We start from the raw sequence: 17,953 nt of genomic DNA, 5'->3' as shown, positions 1-17,953 counted from the left end.
CAGTATGACAGCAAATCAATAACCAACAAACACGCGTCTAATATTGAGCCCCAGAAAACATGCTACTGCGGCAATCAATATCTTATAGCATACGTCGACCTCCAACATGGAAATGATTTAAACAGAGGAAATACTATTTTAATCAAAAACATTTCAGCTTTCTTTGTTTATATGTCCCAAATATATGATTTTTTAAATAAATGGAACTGTATATTTGCTGAGTAAATTCTGGAGGAAATGCAAGTGCTTTATTAGCTCCAGGAGGGAAAAAAAGTGTGTCAGTTTTGGCAGAGTTAACTGAATAATTTCATGCGTGTATATATTTTATGCCCAACCGGGCAGCGCATGATGTTCCATATGTTAATGCTTCTAGAGGCAGACTCGGGTGAACGTGGTGCAGAAATAGCTCCTCTTTCCTCTGTGTTCCAAATATCTCTCTCTCCTTTCCATCCTTTTTATATCTGGCCTTGTTCCCCATTTCCTCTCCGAAGTAGTACCCATCATTTCTTATTCTCCCTGGAGAGTCTCATTCATTTTATGTGTGTGTTTGTGCGTGCATGTGCGTGTATATGTGGTGACTTAGTGAGTGTGTGGTGGGCGTGTGATGTATGTACATATGGTGAAATGATAAGTGAGGCCGCTTCAGCCCATGTTAATTAGTTTAGCGTGTTCTAGTCAGATTAGTCGAGCGCAAATTGGTGGCGAACTGTCACACAGTGTTGGAGAGATAGAAGGGCGTGAGGAAGAATGACGAGAAGGAACAAGTGAAAGGAAAAGAAGAAGCAAAGATAAAGAAAATTAGGGAAAAACCTCTGGAGAGATGAACTGCAAAGTAAGTTTTTTTTGTTTTTTTTTAAAGAGAACAAACCAAGGACATAAAGGTTAAAACTGTGAGATAAAACAGATAGAGAGCCTAAAGACTGAATAGTTTTTCTTCCTGCCTCTGGTAAAATGCATGCAAGTACATGGACTGAAATGTCAGCTTAGCCTTTGTTGTCACTCTCTCTTTTTAACAGAAAAACTTGCAGCTTTTGAAAGGGGTAAACTCGTCCTGATTCAAAGAAGATAGTGAATACGTCTGACAGTGTTACAGCTCTATAGAAAAACCACTGCTAAAGGACTAAATTACCAGGTTTACAAGATGTTGGCTATATATAAAAAAAAATCCTACGGTGTTTAGCCTTACAATAATATTAGCCTCGCCCTATTGCAGCGTACGCTTGCTATAACCAAAGAATGTTCTCATGAGTTCTTATTACTCCTTTATCTGTGTCTATTTAGAGTAATCGTGATAATAGAAGTTCAAACTTGAGCCCAATACCCAGGAAAATAATAATGTTTCAGTTCAATGAAAGTAAAAAGACTAAATTATAAGGCTCATTTATTTATTTTTGAATGATAATAATAATAATACTGTATTCAGCTACAACTGTTTCTGTGCTTCTGGTGGCTTGGCACCATATTTAAAATGCTGATCACTTATTGGTAAGATAGGCTGTCACTGTTTCTGTCTTGTTGCTTCTAAGAGAGACCTTTCATATTTTTAGACACAGATAATTATGGAAGCCCGTTTCTGCCACAAAAAAAGAAAAAAAAGTATCCATAACTCGAAATTTTGAGCCATTTTCTCGAAATTTTGACGTATTAACTCGAAATTTCGACTTAAGTCTAAATTTCGAGAAAAGTAGCTCAGTAATCTACGTGAATGACGTCATTTCCTAGTTACCCGGAAGCTGAAGCCCTCAGCTACAAATGCTACAGCTAAGCTACCAGTATTACAGCCAGTCATGAATGCACAAATTGCTGATTATTTTCAGTGTGGTTTCACAAATGATGAAATCCTCGTGTTATTAGCTGAATCACATGATGTTACTATCAGCAAACGTACTCTCGAAAGCGCCAATTTGTTGCGACCCTGTTTTGAGTGCGCATTCCACGTACATTACTGATTGGCAGAGCTAACTAGAAATTTCAAGTTACTTTTCTCAAAATTTCAAGTTAATAAATCGAATTTTCAAGAAAATACGTCGAAATTTCGAGTTAATAAGTTGAAATTTTTTTGAAAGTACGTCAAAACTTTGAGTTATAGATGCTTTTTCTTTTAGTGGCGGAAACGGGCTTCCACAGATAATTGTGTTTTCCTGTTAAATTAAAAATCTCTAACAATGGTACAGACTTATAGACTGATAAGTTTTGTTGCCCAGCTTCAACATTAAGGTTATCGTGTTAGTAGCAGCTACCTGATGCATTAAGAATAACTTATCAGACAGCTAATTTGAATAAGTAATAGTTAAACAGCTCATGTTGCCATGTGCACCAGCCAGATTAGTGTTCGTGGTAACTGTTTGATATTTGAATGTTGTTTAAAAAGAAGCTTTATTTACTTCACAAAAGTCTTCATATAGACAAAGCTGTCCGTATTTATGATGCATCTGATAAAATAAAATTGCATCAATTAGCATCCAAGTATCATTTTTTTGCCAACTCTACCTTAAAAAACGAAAACAAAACATTCTGACATTTTCAGAATTTTGGTTTTGAAAGGTTTGGTAAGTATCAGTTCTGGTGACCTCCATATAGTCCTATGACTGTTAAGATAACATAGGCCAGACAAAAAAGTCTAGAAAACAGGAATGCTCCAAAACACTAGCTCGTAGTGGTTTTAGCTATTTAAAAAAAAAACGTCTGTTTCTATTTTTGAACATGGGCTATCTGTTCCTAAGACACTGTTGTTTTAGTGATTAGAAGTTGCTTCTAGAAGTTTCATTATTAACACTTATCAATGTTTGTCATATATGGATTTCAAATTAAAACTTTTTAAGCCTTCATTGTGAGTAGTGTGACTATACAGTATGTTCTTATAGCAGTTCGTGAAATAGTCAATTCAGTTTGATTAGGTTTTATTTATATAGCACCAAATTACAGCAGCAGTCACCCTATGGCAGGTGTAAAGACCCCCGAATAATTGAAATAAGAAAACGCCAACATCCAAATGATCCCCTTGTGCGCAAGCACTTGGAATCATTGGGAAGAAAAAACTCCCTTATGACAGGAAGAAACCTCCGGCAGAACCAGGCTCAGTGAGGTCGTGACCGGTTGGGAGGGAGGAGTCACAACCTTTAGTCTACTGATTTGTGTTCCTGAACATTAACATGATTTCCTGAGCATGACTTTTGATCAGTCTGCTCTCATATGTTCTTATTCATGTATACAAAGTGAATACTGTCAACTTGTAAAGCGCAACAAAAAGTCTGCATTTGGAGCTTGAAAATAACACCCAAGTTTGAGACACATCACTTGTAAATACACAAGAATATGTTGTTTGGTTAAGTGTAGGCATTTATCTCAGTCAGGTGTAGGCACTGAAATGGATTTTTCTAGGGTTCGGGGTTAGGTTAAGAAAAAGATCAGGGTTTGGTTCAAAATACAACATGTGCCATTTCTTCTAAAGCTTTGTTTTCTTCTTTGCCACAATGATGCCTCCCTGCTTTCTCTTAGCAAAATATAAGCTGCTGTGACAAAATATACTTCCTACCAAAATACTCTATTTACAAATTCGTGCTCGCTGACACAAAAAAACGTGGCAGTTTGTGTCCGTGAACACGGGAAAATAAATAGCTTCTTCATAAGCAGTTGATTTGAGCTTTTGTTTTTGTTGACTGAGATGTAATACACAGTACTGTATATCACATATCCTCACTAGACAGGGTGACTGGACGTTCCCGGAGTCATTGGTTAGTTGTTGTTCTGAGACAGTCCTCATTCAAAGGACCAAGTCATTTGTAATTCTTATTGTGTAATGATGGTTTGAGTACACAAACCAAAGGCAGACTTGAGGGACGTGGCTTAACACTCTCTGTCAAGGCTTTTTGAGCTTAAGCAGTGATTTAAAGTGTCGTGGGACAGAGCATGTCCTGTCTGTCTTCCTCAAGCTGGCATCTTTTTGGTGTGCTTTTCTGCCAATCAGCTGATAACAACTTGGCAGGAAGCTGGACTCACTATTAGAACAGATGGTCATCTTTTTGTGTGTGTTTTTGTGCGTGTGTGTAAGGCCACAGAGATGGTGTTTATTTTGCACCAAATCAGCATATTGTGCAAACCATAAGGCAAAATTGGCTCAGCATCAAAGTACATCAAAGTGCGTGTGTGTTTGAGTGCGCGTGTCTCTTTTAAGTCAATATTCAAGAGCCATGCTTGAAATTCACCACACTACAGATGTATGCACTACCAATGAATACACACAAACATCCCCTGCTGTGAACTTTAACAATGCCCTGAGCTTTTCAAACCCAGGGGCTTTTAAAACACTCGCACAAGCACGCACATACTCATGCAAGTTTTTAATAATTGATCAGTGAGCCTGTTTGCCAGCTTTAGACAATTGCCATCCGCGTGGTCACTGTGTGACTCCACACAGCTGGCAAAGGGCACAGGTGGAAAAAAGAGAGGAGCAATCTCTTGCTCTTTGTCCGCTTTTAACACTTCATCTCCGTGTTGCTCCGACCTTTACTCCTGTCTCTAGAATGTTCTGTTTTCCTATTCCACTTTATTTCAGATTTCTTCCTTATGTAGGAAGAATTTTCTGCACGATTTGAATTCATTTTTTTTGCTCTAAATCTCATATCCTAGTAATCACACACATCACATAGTTTATGTAATCAAATGGAAAGTACTTTTTTTACATTTAAATTAAATCATCAAAAATAAAATGTAGTCATTCATATGTGAATATTTTTATATATTTACAACAAATCTGGGCATGTTTGCCTAAGAATGTAAACATAAATATATCAATATATAAATCAATAACCAATTACTAAAGTCCCAGGATAAAATACTGCTATGTAATATACCAATTAAATGTAAACTGTAGAAACAATATATCACTTCCCATGACTCAAGAACTATAATTTCTCCTGTATTCTAAAAAGTTTGGAAAGAAAGTACTTCTGGACTTCTTTAGGTTTCACGAAGACTTTTAACTCTCAACCAAGAGGCTTCTACAGTTTGCTTTCTTTCCAGTCTCCATAAACTTCCATGACCTGCATGTCTGAGAATCTACACACAGTTTCTCTAAATATCTGTGTAGGTTCTAAATCGTTGCCAGTAGAATAGCCTGTCTGCAAACGGCGACTGCAGAGTGTCATTGTTGTTGAAGTTCAGTATGCTACATTGCAGATTTCCTGCAATACTTTGGCCCGAGACTCCTAATATAAACGAGGCAGCTCGACTTGTGTACCTGATTTGTGGCATAATTTGCACAGTACGGTTTCCTGGTCTGTGTCAGACTTTTCATAACCAAATCATGTCCAAGCTAGAGAGATAGCCGTAACTCCTCAATTTGTTTCAGCTGGTCATTCAGTTTGGAGCTGCCCGGTTTTGTCTCAACTTCACAGGAAATGTTGATATACTCTATTGCAAACGTTATCCAATGCGATGGGAAAATAGTGCTGTAAACAGTGTATTTTGTCACAGCCTGAAATAAATGATAGAGTATAATAAGTTTACCATCCGATATATTTCCACATATATGTCCACAAAAGATTTGTATAGCATACTGACCTTTGCCTGTGAGACATGCAGCAGCCATCACCAACTTTATCATACTACTTGAAATGTGAGTTGGATGCTGTTGAATACAATAGAAACAACAGAAATGACAGAATAATGGATTGTTGTTTATCCTACTTGAGTCAGTATTTTGTTCTTTTCAGCCTGCACAAAAACACACAAACAGAATTCACTGACATATGCCGGGTTACCAGTTTAAAATCCTTTGACAGAGAGAGAGAGACAGAAAAGGATAACTCTACACAGGGGTATCCAGAGATAAGTAATGGAGAGAGGTAGCAAGACTTGTTGCCATGGTGACACGCCCCATGTGTATGAGCAAGGTTTCTGAATAAATGACCTTGACAAGCCAGATGTCTATCTGCTTATTCAACTCAGAACAACACACACACACACACACACACACACACACACACACACACACACATGAAGAGACGCTGACACTCCTGATGAGATGGCTTTAAAGAAAGGCAAATGTCTGGGTGTAAAGAAAACAGACAAACGAGGCAGACATCATTATTAGAAACTGAATGCGGGAGATGTATGTTTTTACAGGTGAGAAAGTAAGCAGGATCAGAAGTTCTTTCAGGCTTTCTTTTCTTCATACGAGAACTATGATAGTCTCCCAGAAAAGACTGTCCAATAGTCCGTTCCATTATCTACATTAGTAGAGTCATGCACTTACTATGAAGGCCAGCTTTTCTTTCCAGCTTTGTGTAAGGCAGTATAGGGCAGCTATATGCACTTTGCCATCTGATACTACAGGGATTAATTACGCTTGCTACATTCCTAGAAGTATTTCATTCTTGCTGAGGGTGGTCAACAAACTTCAATGATCCGCTGACTAAACTGCAGCTTAACTGAGGGAAACGGTGGTAAATAAGGTTACTAATAAAGAACATCCTTTGCATGCCTGTTTTGATTATGGTATGTGATCTGACAACCATTTAGCTTGTCATGATTATGGACATAGCTAACGACTGCTTTGATTATGAGAAATGTTGGTCAAAACCTAAATGTTGGTCAAAACTTAAAGGTTTTGACCAACATAAAATTAAGAACCTTACCATTCCTGTTTTAATCAGTTTATACTATCTTAATATGCGATCACATTTTCTTGCTCTACTTAGACATGATAAGGATGCATTATAATAAAAAAAAAACTATAAAATTCTGCCGTGTAATACCTTGAATAACCCTTACGATTACATATCCCAGATAGCATAACAACACTGACTAAGTAATGTATACTGATTATTGGTTCGTGGCTAGCAAGCAGTACAGTTTAAAGTTAATGAGTACTTTTAGATCCTGCTAAGTGCTTGTTAGCCTCCCTGGTATCGGCCTTAGTATTTTAGTATGTTTGCACTGTTTATTGAAATGTGTTTTTGGAGTTTAACTGGGAATTTTGGGGATTTCATATTGCGTTATATAACAGCAATGCTGCTAGCCTCTAAGCTGTTCAGTGCTAGCTAGCTGCTAAGCACTTCTGGGTTTGTTTGGGCAGTTGGTGACATACTTCCCTTTCTCTAAATCTCTGCCATAAAATTCAAATGTTGGAAAGCTGTTGGCAGCAATAATAGAAAGATTCAATCAAGTGTCACTTTTCTTTGCTTGTTACAAATAACAAACACAATGGATTTCATATTAATAATGGCATTAGATAGCAGAAATGCTATCTAATGCCTCTGTAAGTTCTAGATGTAAACTGCATCCATCTCTTATATACTTTTGGACCAGCTATGGCCTTTATAACATGATATGAAGTACTCCTTCTGTAGTTTCACAACGGTATGTTGGTCATGTAGAAAGTAATTTATAGTAAATTAGGGAGACAAAAACACTTTCCTTTATTGTAAATCATGTTAGAGCAAAAGCAAAACCAAGAAACGATAATATAACACGTCTGTGGCAGCAATTCAGCAGAGCAGTACTGTAGAAGCATTGAAATGAAAGAATAAAAACAGGATCAGTGTGTTTCTCTTCACCTTATACTCCCAATCTACATTTTTCCCCTTTGTTCCACTTTTTCCCCAATGCTTTTTTATTTTTGTCTCTTCAGACATTCCTTTTCATTCCTGACCCTTTCACCTACTGACATTTGATGAAGTGAAACCCTAAGGATTTTCACTTGCTTTCTACTTTGTCTCACTTACTTCTGTCACTCGGTTCATTTTATCATTTGGACTTTACTAAATGCCTCCTTGCACACTCCTCTGTCTTCCACCATAAATCTATGAAACATTTGCATTTTAGTCTTACAGCGCCTAAAGCAGCTCAGGGATAAAGTAAACATTCATTACAGAGAAAGAAGGAAAACAAAATGCTAAAGATAAATCAAGACTAAAAAAAGAGAAAGGAAGACTAAAAAAATTCATTTGGTTTGCCTAAGCCTTTTGGCAGAGTTTTCATTTCAGTCTTATTCTTCATTTCACACCTCTCTGTTTCGGCTTTTACTTAAAGTCATACTTCAGAAGGCATTTACATTCACAAAGAGACAACTGTGACATCTCACGTGCAAATTAAGAACAGTAATCCTTCTAGGACAGAGTACTCTTTTTTTTTTTTTTTTTTGTGTCCCGTTTGGATCTTTAGCCATCAGAATTGTTGTCTTAAGGCCAAGAAAGATGCCAAGCGGATTTATTTTACCAAGTGGATCATCATGGCCTTGCCATATTGGTCCATTTGATTGACCTTTATTATAATTATGAATTTATTTTATTTTCAGTTGCTACAAACGGGACAGACATGACTGGGGGATAGGACAGGGAGAAAGAATGAAAGAAAGAGAGGGAGAGAAAGAAAGAAAACCAAAGGGGAGAAGAGACGGTGAGAAGGGGGGGAAGAAAGAAAAAAAAAAACCCAAACAACAAAAAAAAAACAAAACACCTGGGTCACCTGTATGGAGAAAAAAAACAGAAGAGAAAGCAAACAACAAAGAGCAACATAATAAAAAAAACAGCACCATCACAATAAACTAGCTAGCAGTAGATATCAGTAGATACTAAATAATAAACGATATTGTGCAGCACGCAAGATAGACAGCGCACAATGTGCTTTGAGGCAGCAGCCAAGAAAGCTGTAGTCCGCGTCTGTGAACACCCGTGTGTACACCTGTGTGCATACCTGTGTGGATCAGCATGCTTGCATTCCAAAGGTTTCTCCATGTAATGATCTGCTAGAGGGTGTGGGGGAGCCACAGCCCCGTCCTCCAGGGTATGAAGCAGGTATGGAGGAGATCAAAACTCCAGACATCCAGAGGCCCCCAGAACACAAGAGACCAAGGAAGACCAACAGAGGGGCAGCCGTGCCACTGTCTCAGTAAGAGCTGAGGAGAGTCCCAGATGAGGGCTCACTCAGCAGCCGCGGAGCAGAAGCCAGGGGGAGTTGCAGTGACGCGCCCGTGAGCTCCGCCGGCAGCCAGCCGTGCCTGAGTGACCAAGCCCCAGGCCGAGAGGGCACCCCACCTCCGAAGTGGCCCGAGCGAGCCCCAGGCTCCAGGCCCCGATAAGCGGCCGCCAAGGAGTGAGCCGGTGTGTACCCGGACGCCCACCCCCAGACACAAAGAACCACCGACGCACCGACACCTGAGGGAGTCCGCCACTGGCAGGGGAAGTGGTGGTGGGGGGAGATAGGCCTCCAAACCTTGGAGGGCCTGAGATGTCCCCAGAGAGGTGGCGCCTGACACCCAACCTGACATATATACACAGACATACAGGCACACACAGATACAAACATCCATTCCCACCCTCATGCTATCATATGCACTTACTCCACACTCAACCAACGTGGAGACAGACATAAAGAGACGCTGTATACACGATCACACTCCCCAAGCGTACTCTACAAACCGGGTCTAGGTACCCTTGCCCCTGGAGGGGGGAACTGCACCCAGACCCAGGTGGTGTTACCCTTTTCCCTGCGGTGGGGAGAGGCAGAGTAGGACAGAGTACTCTGACGCAACTTGCTAACATATTAACATGCTACTTTATCTTCCGACTGCAAGTTCAGTTCTCGTGGCTTTTTCATATTTTCTTTTCTTTACGTATTTTTTTAAATACGTATTTATGAATTTAAATTCATAAACGTGTACATTTGCTTCAGAGAGCCAGTGATGTGATTGTACAGCAATGCTTCTGGTTGATGACATCATGTTCAGGCTGTTGTTGAGCTTTGTTGAAATTAAAAATGCATGTCAATAATTAAAAATGCATTGGTTAAGAAAAAAGGGAGGGGGGTGCATGCATCTATGACATCAGAAAGGTGCTGTTTGGTCATTTATCCACCGTGAGTTTGTGTGGCTTGATTGAGCATGCATAAAGACATGTAGGACGGCAGTGCTTTAAGCCTTCCTGCTGAACTGAACCATGTTAAGTTGTGTCAGATGTGTGTATTAACACTTGGGAAATGCAAATGGCGCTGCGTATAAAAGCTAAGACGTATACGTATAAAAGCTAAGACGTGTAATTTTGTACAAATTACACGTCTTAGTAATTGGTCCAGCTTTACCTGCCGTGTCACAAACAGCAGCACACATCCAGCGATTGTTAATATCTATATGTAAAAAAAGAAAGAAAAAACAAACATAACAGATTTATTATTAACCACAATTCTTTTGATTTTCGTATTCACCCACCAAAAAATGTCGTTATGTTCACCATGTTCATGGTTTTGTTTCAAGTGTCACGTTCAGTGTACACCACACGTACGGGACTTAATGGTCACAAAAGTTTGTAACTGCAGTGGAATTTCTTTTTATGCATTGGCTGCTTTTTCTTTCATCTCCAGTCCAGTCCTTGTATTTGGCTATTTTCAGAAGAATGCTTTTCGTTTGTTTGTTTGTTAGTTGGTTTGGACACGTAACATTAACCTATGAATCATTTGAATATAAAGCGACCAACTATTAACAGAAAAGAACCAAAGAAATTATTTTAAATTGTATCTTCAGTATCTTTGTTACTAGTATTCTGTCACAAAAACACACAATTTTTCCCATTTTCTTTATTCAAGCTATGAAAAATGCAAAAAAGCGAATAGTTTCACTGAGATAAAACTGTATTTTTGCACCAACAAGATTCTTTGTTATTTGCTACCAGAATCCTGGTAAGAGTAAAAGTAAGAAAACATAATTCCAAACAGTAGCTAAAAAACCAACAACCCCTCGGCCCCCAGATACTTTTAAGCCTTCTTGCTTCCTCATGCATACTTTCTAGTTCTGTTAAACAAGGCCACTAACTCTGCAGCCAATATTAAACTGGCACTGACTCTGAAGTCCCGTGTCCGTATCTCTATGCTGCCTCCAGCAGTATTTGAAACCTTGAGATGAGAGCGCGTTGCCAAGGTGGACTGCAAAATTTCCACAGCACGTATCCAAGCTGAATAAGAATAATTATTATCTGGTCAGCAAGAGCCAACTCTGGATACATAAAAATTGGATAAAGTAGGGTATCATCCTTAAAAATTCCCACTACGTGTTTCATGTCATGTCTGACCCATATTAAAAAGAGCTAGAGAAGAAAACGATAATCCAGTTTTCAGTTAATCAGCACAACATGATTCTGTGTCACTGTGCACAAAATGTTTTTGTGTATCTTGTCAGAACAAACTATTTTGCAGCTATCCCCAGAAAATCCCCTTCTGTGCTGTGTCAACCTCATAGTACCAATAATAACTCTACTGGCACGCCTGCTTTCTAATACAAAGTTTACCAAATGTGTCACGATCAAGGCAAACAAAAATGCACAGAAGCGCGATGCAAACCTGTTCTTTACTCTGAGTCACACGTTGGTTTTTATGTGTTTTTCCCGCAGCTTGTCCTCAGGGCACCTTTAAGTCATTCCAGGGGCCAGGACTGTGTCAGCAATGTCCGCCCAATAGCCGCTCCACTATCGAAGCTGCCACCCTCTGTGGTTGTCGGAATGGCTATTACCGAGGAGACATGGACAAACCGGAGGACCTGTGCACCAGTGAGTCAGCCTTTTTTTCTCCCCATCAGACACAATAGATAAATCTTTCAATATGAGCTTCAAGATGACCAACACATGTTTGCGAAAGGCAGGATTTTGGATGAAGCAACCAATAGCTGACATACTCGAGCGTATCAGTGGTTGACACCATCGACAGTCCAATATTTCATCATTAAGTTAAAGGCCAACATCTGCTTTGATTTATCATTGCGCCCCTAATTCTCTGTGCCTCGTTCAGAGCGCTGTAGCATCCCTGTCCTCATTAGGGGATTTGGGGAGCGGTAAGTAATAATGCTGCCACATTCCTCGGGCTTTCCATTGAAGTGAATATGTGTTTAGTGTGTTGAAGAGGCTATATTGCTATGCAAGATGAGGCACAGAGAGTTTGAAAAATGGAGCTCTCAATTCCTCAGAGAGATGGTGTAAGTAGGTTGAGACATGAATCATTTTGGACTGCATGCAGTTAGTCTGTGTGTGTGTGTGAGTGTGTACCTGTGTGCTTGTACATGTCCAGGTGACCTGAATACAGCTTTATGTTTTGGGGCGGGGGGTTAAAAAGCACTGGTTCATTCATAGTCTGGCCATATTTTGCTGTCACAGAGTCGTGAATGAATTTGCAATGCTGCGTCAGAAAAGCAGAACAAATGTTGACGGTGAATATTGCTGATCGGCCCCACATTTTGCGTTATTTTCTTATGCACTGGCTGTCACATCTGCATTCCTTTTGTATGTTCGTCATTTCATATATATGAGGAATTGGCGCTTTGCTCTGGTTTACACTAATCAAATCAAACTCAGAAACTGGACATCTTTTCAGTCGCCGTCCTGCATCAACAGTGTTAAATTCTTGTGACTGACAGAATTTCTTGACCTTTTTTTTTAATCCTCTGCAGTCAGTAGAGTTCACTAAAAAAATGCTGAACACAAGCTTTAGTTGAGTCTGCAACTAAGCCTCATATGTTAGCGGCATAACAGCAGGCAAGCAATACAAAAAACCATCAGTCTTATAACTTCATGTGTGGAAGAATAAATGTTTGCCAGGTATGAGTCAATCTTTTCTTTTTTAATGAGTGGCGGTGCATAAGGTCGGCAATTAGTGAGACCCTCTTACAAAGTGCTAAGAGCGGGTTTTCTGGACTGAAAATAAACAGCTGTATAATAATGGCTGTCTCTTTGCTCACCTCTGGGATTCTCCCAGCACAGTTGTCATTTATACAAAAAGTCCCACGACGATCACTCAGACTATTTTGTGGTTTCACCACCATGGATCTTACACAGACAGCAAACATAAATTTGCTGATGAAAGCTCGGTTTGTGGATCCCAGTCAGGCACTCAATAGCTTTTCAGTGAATGGACCCACAGTATCCACACCTCATCCTAACCTCCACATGTCACATTAGGTCAGGAGTGCAACCACCATACTTTCTTTTTTTCCCCTTTCTTTTTCTAATGGTTTTGATGTTCACAGATTTACATACTCTGAATTCATTGACCGGGGTCAGACTGTCAAGTCTGAGTTCCACGGTAAGTCCTGAGACAGCAAAGAGAAAATTTGTTGAACATCCTGAACTGTAGTGAACCAAGCTTGTGGTTGTTGTCCCGCAAAATCCAGTCAGCTTCAGGCTGATCAGACAGCGTGGCTCAGTACACTCAAGATTTCATGTCGCAATTCTTTACTCTTCTTTATGAGTAATAAAAACAGGCAAACGCCCTTGTCTCAGCTGATTCACAGAGGATACAGTAAACTTCAGATTAGCAGGGTTAGGGGTTCCAGGCCTGCTCTTCCGGTTTTTCTGGTACAGGTTGATCATTTTGTCTAAACGCCGTTAAGAATGCTGAATGAGAGCTGCTCTGCTCTTTCTATCCTTGAGACTGAACACTGGTATGTATACCTAGTATCCTGTAACCCTGTTTATCGGTTTGTTCTCATGGCATCTTGTTTTCATTGCTGACCTGGATATTTATATGTCTACCTCATGGAGGATGCTCTTTTTACAGCTTCTTCCTTTATGCTGGAAATCCTTCTGTGATCATCCACACCATTGCCTTCTGTATTGATCCAATCTGTCTTATGTTTCCATCCACACCAGTATGTTCTTTAATTTCTGCAAAATTTTCTGTGCTGTTGATTTGTCTACTCTTAGTGTTCAACTTCCCTATTACGTTTTTTTTTTTTGAGGATTACCTGATTTACTTGCATTGAAAACCTTGAAATTGAAACCACTTGTGGGTTCAGTCAACACCTCAAACTCATTGTTGTGCTCCTCAAACCATTCCTGGTTCCTGATGATAGAACCCGAGGTTTCCCAGGAAAACATTGGCCAAATCACACTGTCTCCTCCCCATAGTGAATCCTAGTTCCACGTGTTCCCCAGGTAAGCTCCACAGACACCCACAACAGAAAGAAAATGTGATTCAGCAGACCACGTCTGATGCTCACACCCCCATTGTTGGTGTCTTTGATGGTGCCTATGCAGCCCCAGACACAAACCTTTTTGGAAATGCTGTGACACCATCACCTAGACTCCATCATTTTGCCACCGTTTGTCAAACTCACTCAAATGCTGATGCCTGCTAATTTTTCCAGCTTCTAACACATTGACTTTGAGGACAAAATGTTTACTTGCTCCTTAATATACCCCACCCACAAACAGGTGCCAGGATGAAGAGATAACCTGTGTTATTCACTTCATATGTCAGTGTTCAAAATGTAATGCCTGAACTAGGGCTGGGCGATATACGATATATATCTCGATATTTTTTTAAGCCATAAAGTAAGAACAAAGAGAGCTCTTAGTCAAAGCTGTGTCCCAGATCTCACACAGGGACTTTTATTAACATACAGCGTTAATAAACGCATTGACGCTCTGCAGCCCCACGCACGGGGCGATCCGCGCTAATTGTTTACGGAGATTTGCTGCGTTAATGCAGTTATGGCGTTAACGTCATTTTAACGAGATTAAGCCTGACAGCACTACAATAGTAATCTCCCAATGGTTTCTTTTTACCGACCAGCTCCTCTTTGATAGCTGTGTCCATCTTGTCGTCGCCTGCAGGTGAAGCGATGGCGGAGGGGGAGTTGTGTTCAGTGAAGGAGCGAGGCGAGGCAGAGTAACGTTTGCGTAGAGACAAAAGTGGATGAAAGAGAGGCAAATTATTGGCTCCACAAGTATAATTATAACGTAACGTAGACTATATCGATATAAACGATATTGTCACATCTCATATCTCGTATAAAAATATATCGATATATTTAAAAACTCGATATATCGCCCAGTCCTAGCCTGAACGTTGTACACAGCAAAGCAAATAGTCATTGTTTATTTAACACTAGTTACACAGGTTGGGTGTTTTAAAGTCGATGTAGTAATTGCATTGAAAGTTTACTGAAATAAAATGACAGAGAAAATGTTCAAAAATGACTTTGTCACAATAAATATGGAGCGGCTGATGTGGTTAACCTATTCTGACAACAGAGGTACCACATGAAAGCCATCACAACAGTGGCAGCAAACTCAAACTGATGCAGACAGAAGAGAAAAAAAATCGACTTTTTATGTGAAAAGGTGTCAGATGTCAACCTAGTCAGCCTACACAGCTCTGTGAATTACCTGGGTACTTTCAATTCAAGGACAAAAACAAACTGAGTTACAAGTTTGTTTGTTTTCTTTCAAGCACAAGAGCCACGAGAACAAGGAGTGAAAAAAGTTCAAAAACAGTGGGATGGAAGTTTAATATAGGAAAGAGCTGCAGTTTATTTGGATTTGGCATGAACTCAATCAGATATAAAATCTGACCAGTGAGATGGAAGAGTGAATGTGTGCTGTGTGGATAGTTGCCTGACAGAAAATCATTTCTTCAGCACGCCTCATGGGCTGCAAAGGTATGGAGGAGTGTGTGTGTCTTTACCCTGTGTGCATATGTAGAGGTTTTCTGTTTGTGGTATTTTTGTGTACAGGTCAGAGCAATATTGTGTAAGCCATTTACAAAACTGTGAAAAAGAACGCGGCTGTAAACAGCAGCACAGATTGTGTCTCTAAGTCTTTTGGAACGCTGTCTCTTGTTGCAACAGTAAAACTGGAACTGGAAAATTTATAATGTGATTATCGCCTCGCTTCTTACTTTTCTGCATTTGAATGTGTGCTTGCTGTGAACTCTGAGTGTCAGACACTTTAAAATAATTTGTATTTGTGCTATTTAGATAAAAAAGTAAAATGGAGTGAACGCCTGTGCCAACACACTGTGTTTGTCTCTAATAATCAAAACCCAGACGGGTCTTCTCTTTCCCGCTCTCTCAGTAGAAATGTTTATAAGATGGTGCTTCTTAGATTTTCAGCCCCCCTACTGATTGTTAGCACTTTGATTTCTGCCTCTGAGTGTCTCTTTGAGAAAAGCGCACATGCACATATTCCACAGGGCCTTCTCGGCTGTTTCTAATGACTCTGTGATTTACCATATGCCAAGGTTGAATATCCATTTCATCTCAACTGCTCTTGTTTGGCGTGTGCACTGCAGTGTCTGTGATGTGTGTGAGCAATCAAAGAGACGTGCACCCAGTAGGTTTAATCTTGTGAAAACCCTGGTTGTGTACCCTAAAAGCCCTTAGCTGTTCCTCAGATCACAGAGAAGAGCTAAGAGAAAAGAGAGCGAACCGGCAAGAGAGAAAAGAGATGCAGATTCCCTACTGGCGCTGAGCTATTGGGTCACTTTTTGAACATTGTAGACACTGTTGGCTGAAGTGCAAACTTCCGACTGGGAACTGCACTTGTCAACTTTCCATGTCAGCAAGCAGCCTTGACAGTTTCTACAACCCTCTCAGTATTATACAAGCGGATGCCAATTAAGATAAAGTATTCGACTGCACTGCAGTTGCAGTACGTGAGAACATCGGATGCCCAGAATGGGTAAGAAAGAATCAGAATCAGAAAGGGGTTTATTGCCAAATGTTGAGCAGGTTTACAACATTAGGAAATTGCTGCGGTGCTTCAGTGCAAATATAGTGTCATAAATAGCACTTAAATAGTGTCATAAATAGCACTTAAATAGACATGAAAAAATAAAAGTAGGGATAAGAATTAAAAGTGCTACGTAGAAAGATATGTGCATGAGCTATACATGAGATATATACATGAGAATAAGAATTAAGAGTGCTACGTAGAAAGATATATACATGAGTGCAGGTGGTGATCAGTGCCAAACATGGAATGATGCAGTGACACAGCGTAGGGTCATGTGTTAGTGGTGGGAACAGTCATATGGTTATTGTTCATGTGTCCAACAGCAGAGGGGAAGAAACTGTTCTTATGGCGAGAGGTTCTGGTGCGAATGGCACCTAACTTTTATTTTAATTGTCACTGAGTTTAAGAATACTTCCTTGATGATTATTCACATGAATATTAGAGCCCATGAACCCATTTGTTGAGCAGAGTACGAAAATGTGTCCATCTCCATTTCTTGTTATCTTTTTGTTTGAGTTATTTTTTTGTGGTTTGGTTTTGCACATACAACACATGTCATGCATTTGTCAGTGCATCCATGGATTGCTTTATATCACTGATGTGGATAAATAGTTTAATCAATCATTGCTCATCCTTATTCAGTTGGTAACATTATTCTGTGTTCTTAGGAAAGTTTGAGTAAGTATAATGTTGTTGGATTGGTGGATCCCATATTGATGATTTGCATTTTTCTCTCGCTTGCTGCACTCATGGGAATTGGTGGCAGTGATTGTGCGTGATTCTGGTAAGTTTTGTAAATTTTGTCAAAGGCGAGGCCATTGGAAGACTGACAGTTTTAGCCTTCAGAGTTGTGGGAAGGAGGAAGTGTGTACGGGGGCGAGCTGCTGAAACGTTGAACATCTTGGATTGTGAGATGAAATCTCAGGTCTCAAAATGTGAGCTGGACTTTTATTTACCGTTTATCACCTATGGGTGATAAATGGTAAATAAGAGTCTTCCAAGCATTTCTCACAAGCGTGGCGAGAAAGTAGGCATCAAGATATTGTGAGACACAGGTGTCTTTGACTCCTTTATTTTAGTTTGACTTCTTTATTTTAGCATCAGTGTTGCCGCCATTGGGTGAGACATTTGTGTGTGCATATATATCTGCATTGAGTGTAGGGCTGAAGGTTCTCTCTGGAAGCCAAGTATGGGCTGTTGTTCTTACACCTGTTAGTGTTGTGCATGTCCCAAATGAAGCAGTGAAACAGTGTGGAGCAAATGAAGCAGTGTTTCCTGATGTGCTCAGTGTTCAGCAATAAGCCAAGCACAGTTAGCTAACAGGTGCTTAAAAGATGGGGACTTGTAGGGTTCTGAGTTAGCGTTGCCTCAGGTCCCTTGGTATTTCTGTCTGGTGAAAGAATCACCACCTCATTATGGTTATTACATGATAAGGTGCACAAATCCATTTGGAGTTG

At 39.9% G+C, this 17,953-nt stretch overlaps 1 protein-coding gene across 2 annotated transcripts in view; it reads left to right on the top strand.

Annotated features, from left to right (window-relative positions):
- The window catches only part of LOC147309617 (ephrin type-B receptor 1-like), a 145,075-nt gene that overhangs the window by 46,546 nt on the left and 80,576 nt on the right, over positions 1-17,953 (top strand). For both annotated transcript variants that reach the window (XM_086268692.1, XM_086268691.1), the window contains exon 6: positions 11,382-11,537. In XM_086268692.1, coding sequence (XP_086124818.1) covers positions 11,382-11,537 — 156 coding nt within the window. The remainder of the gene's footprint in view (positions 1-11,381; positions 11,538-17,953) is intronic.

Source organism: Aulonocara sp. 'chitande type north' Nkhata Bay, linkage group LG17, assembly GCF_057382095.1.
Source record: "Aulonocara sp. 'chitande type north' Nkhata Bay isolate Kocher_YH1m ecotype deep benthic linkage group LG17, A_spYH_male_GT1.1, whole genome shotgun sequence".
Classification (NCBI taxonomy): Eukaryota; Metazoa; Chordata; class Actinopteri; order Cichliformes; family Cichlidae; genus Aulonocara; species Aulonocara sp. 'chitande type north' Nkhata Bay.
The sequence above is the reverse complement of the archived record's forward strand: the minus strand, read 5'-3'. Positions and strand labels throughout refer to the sequence as shown.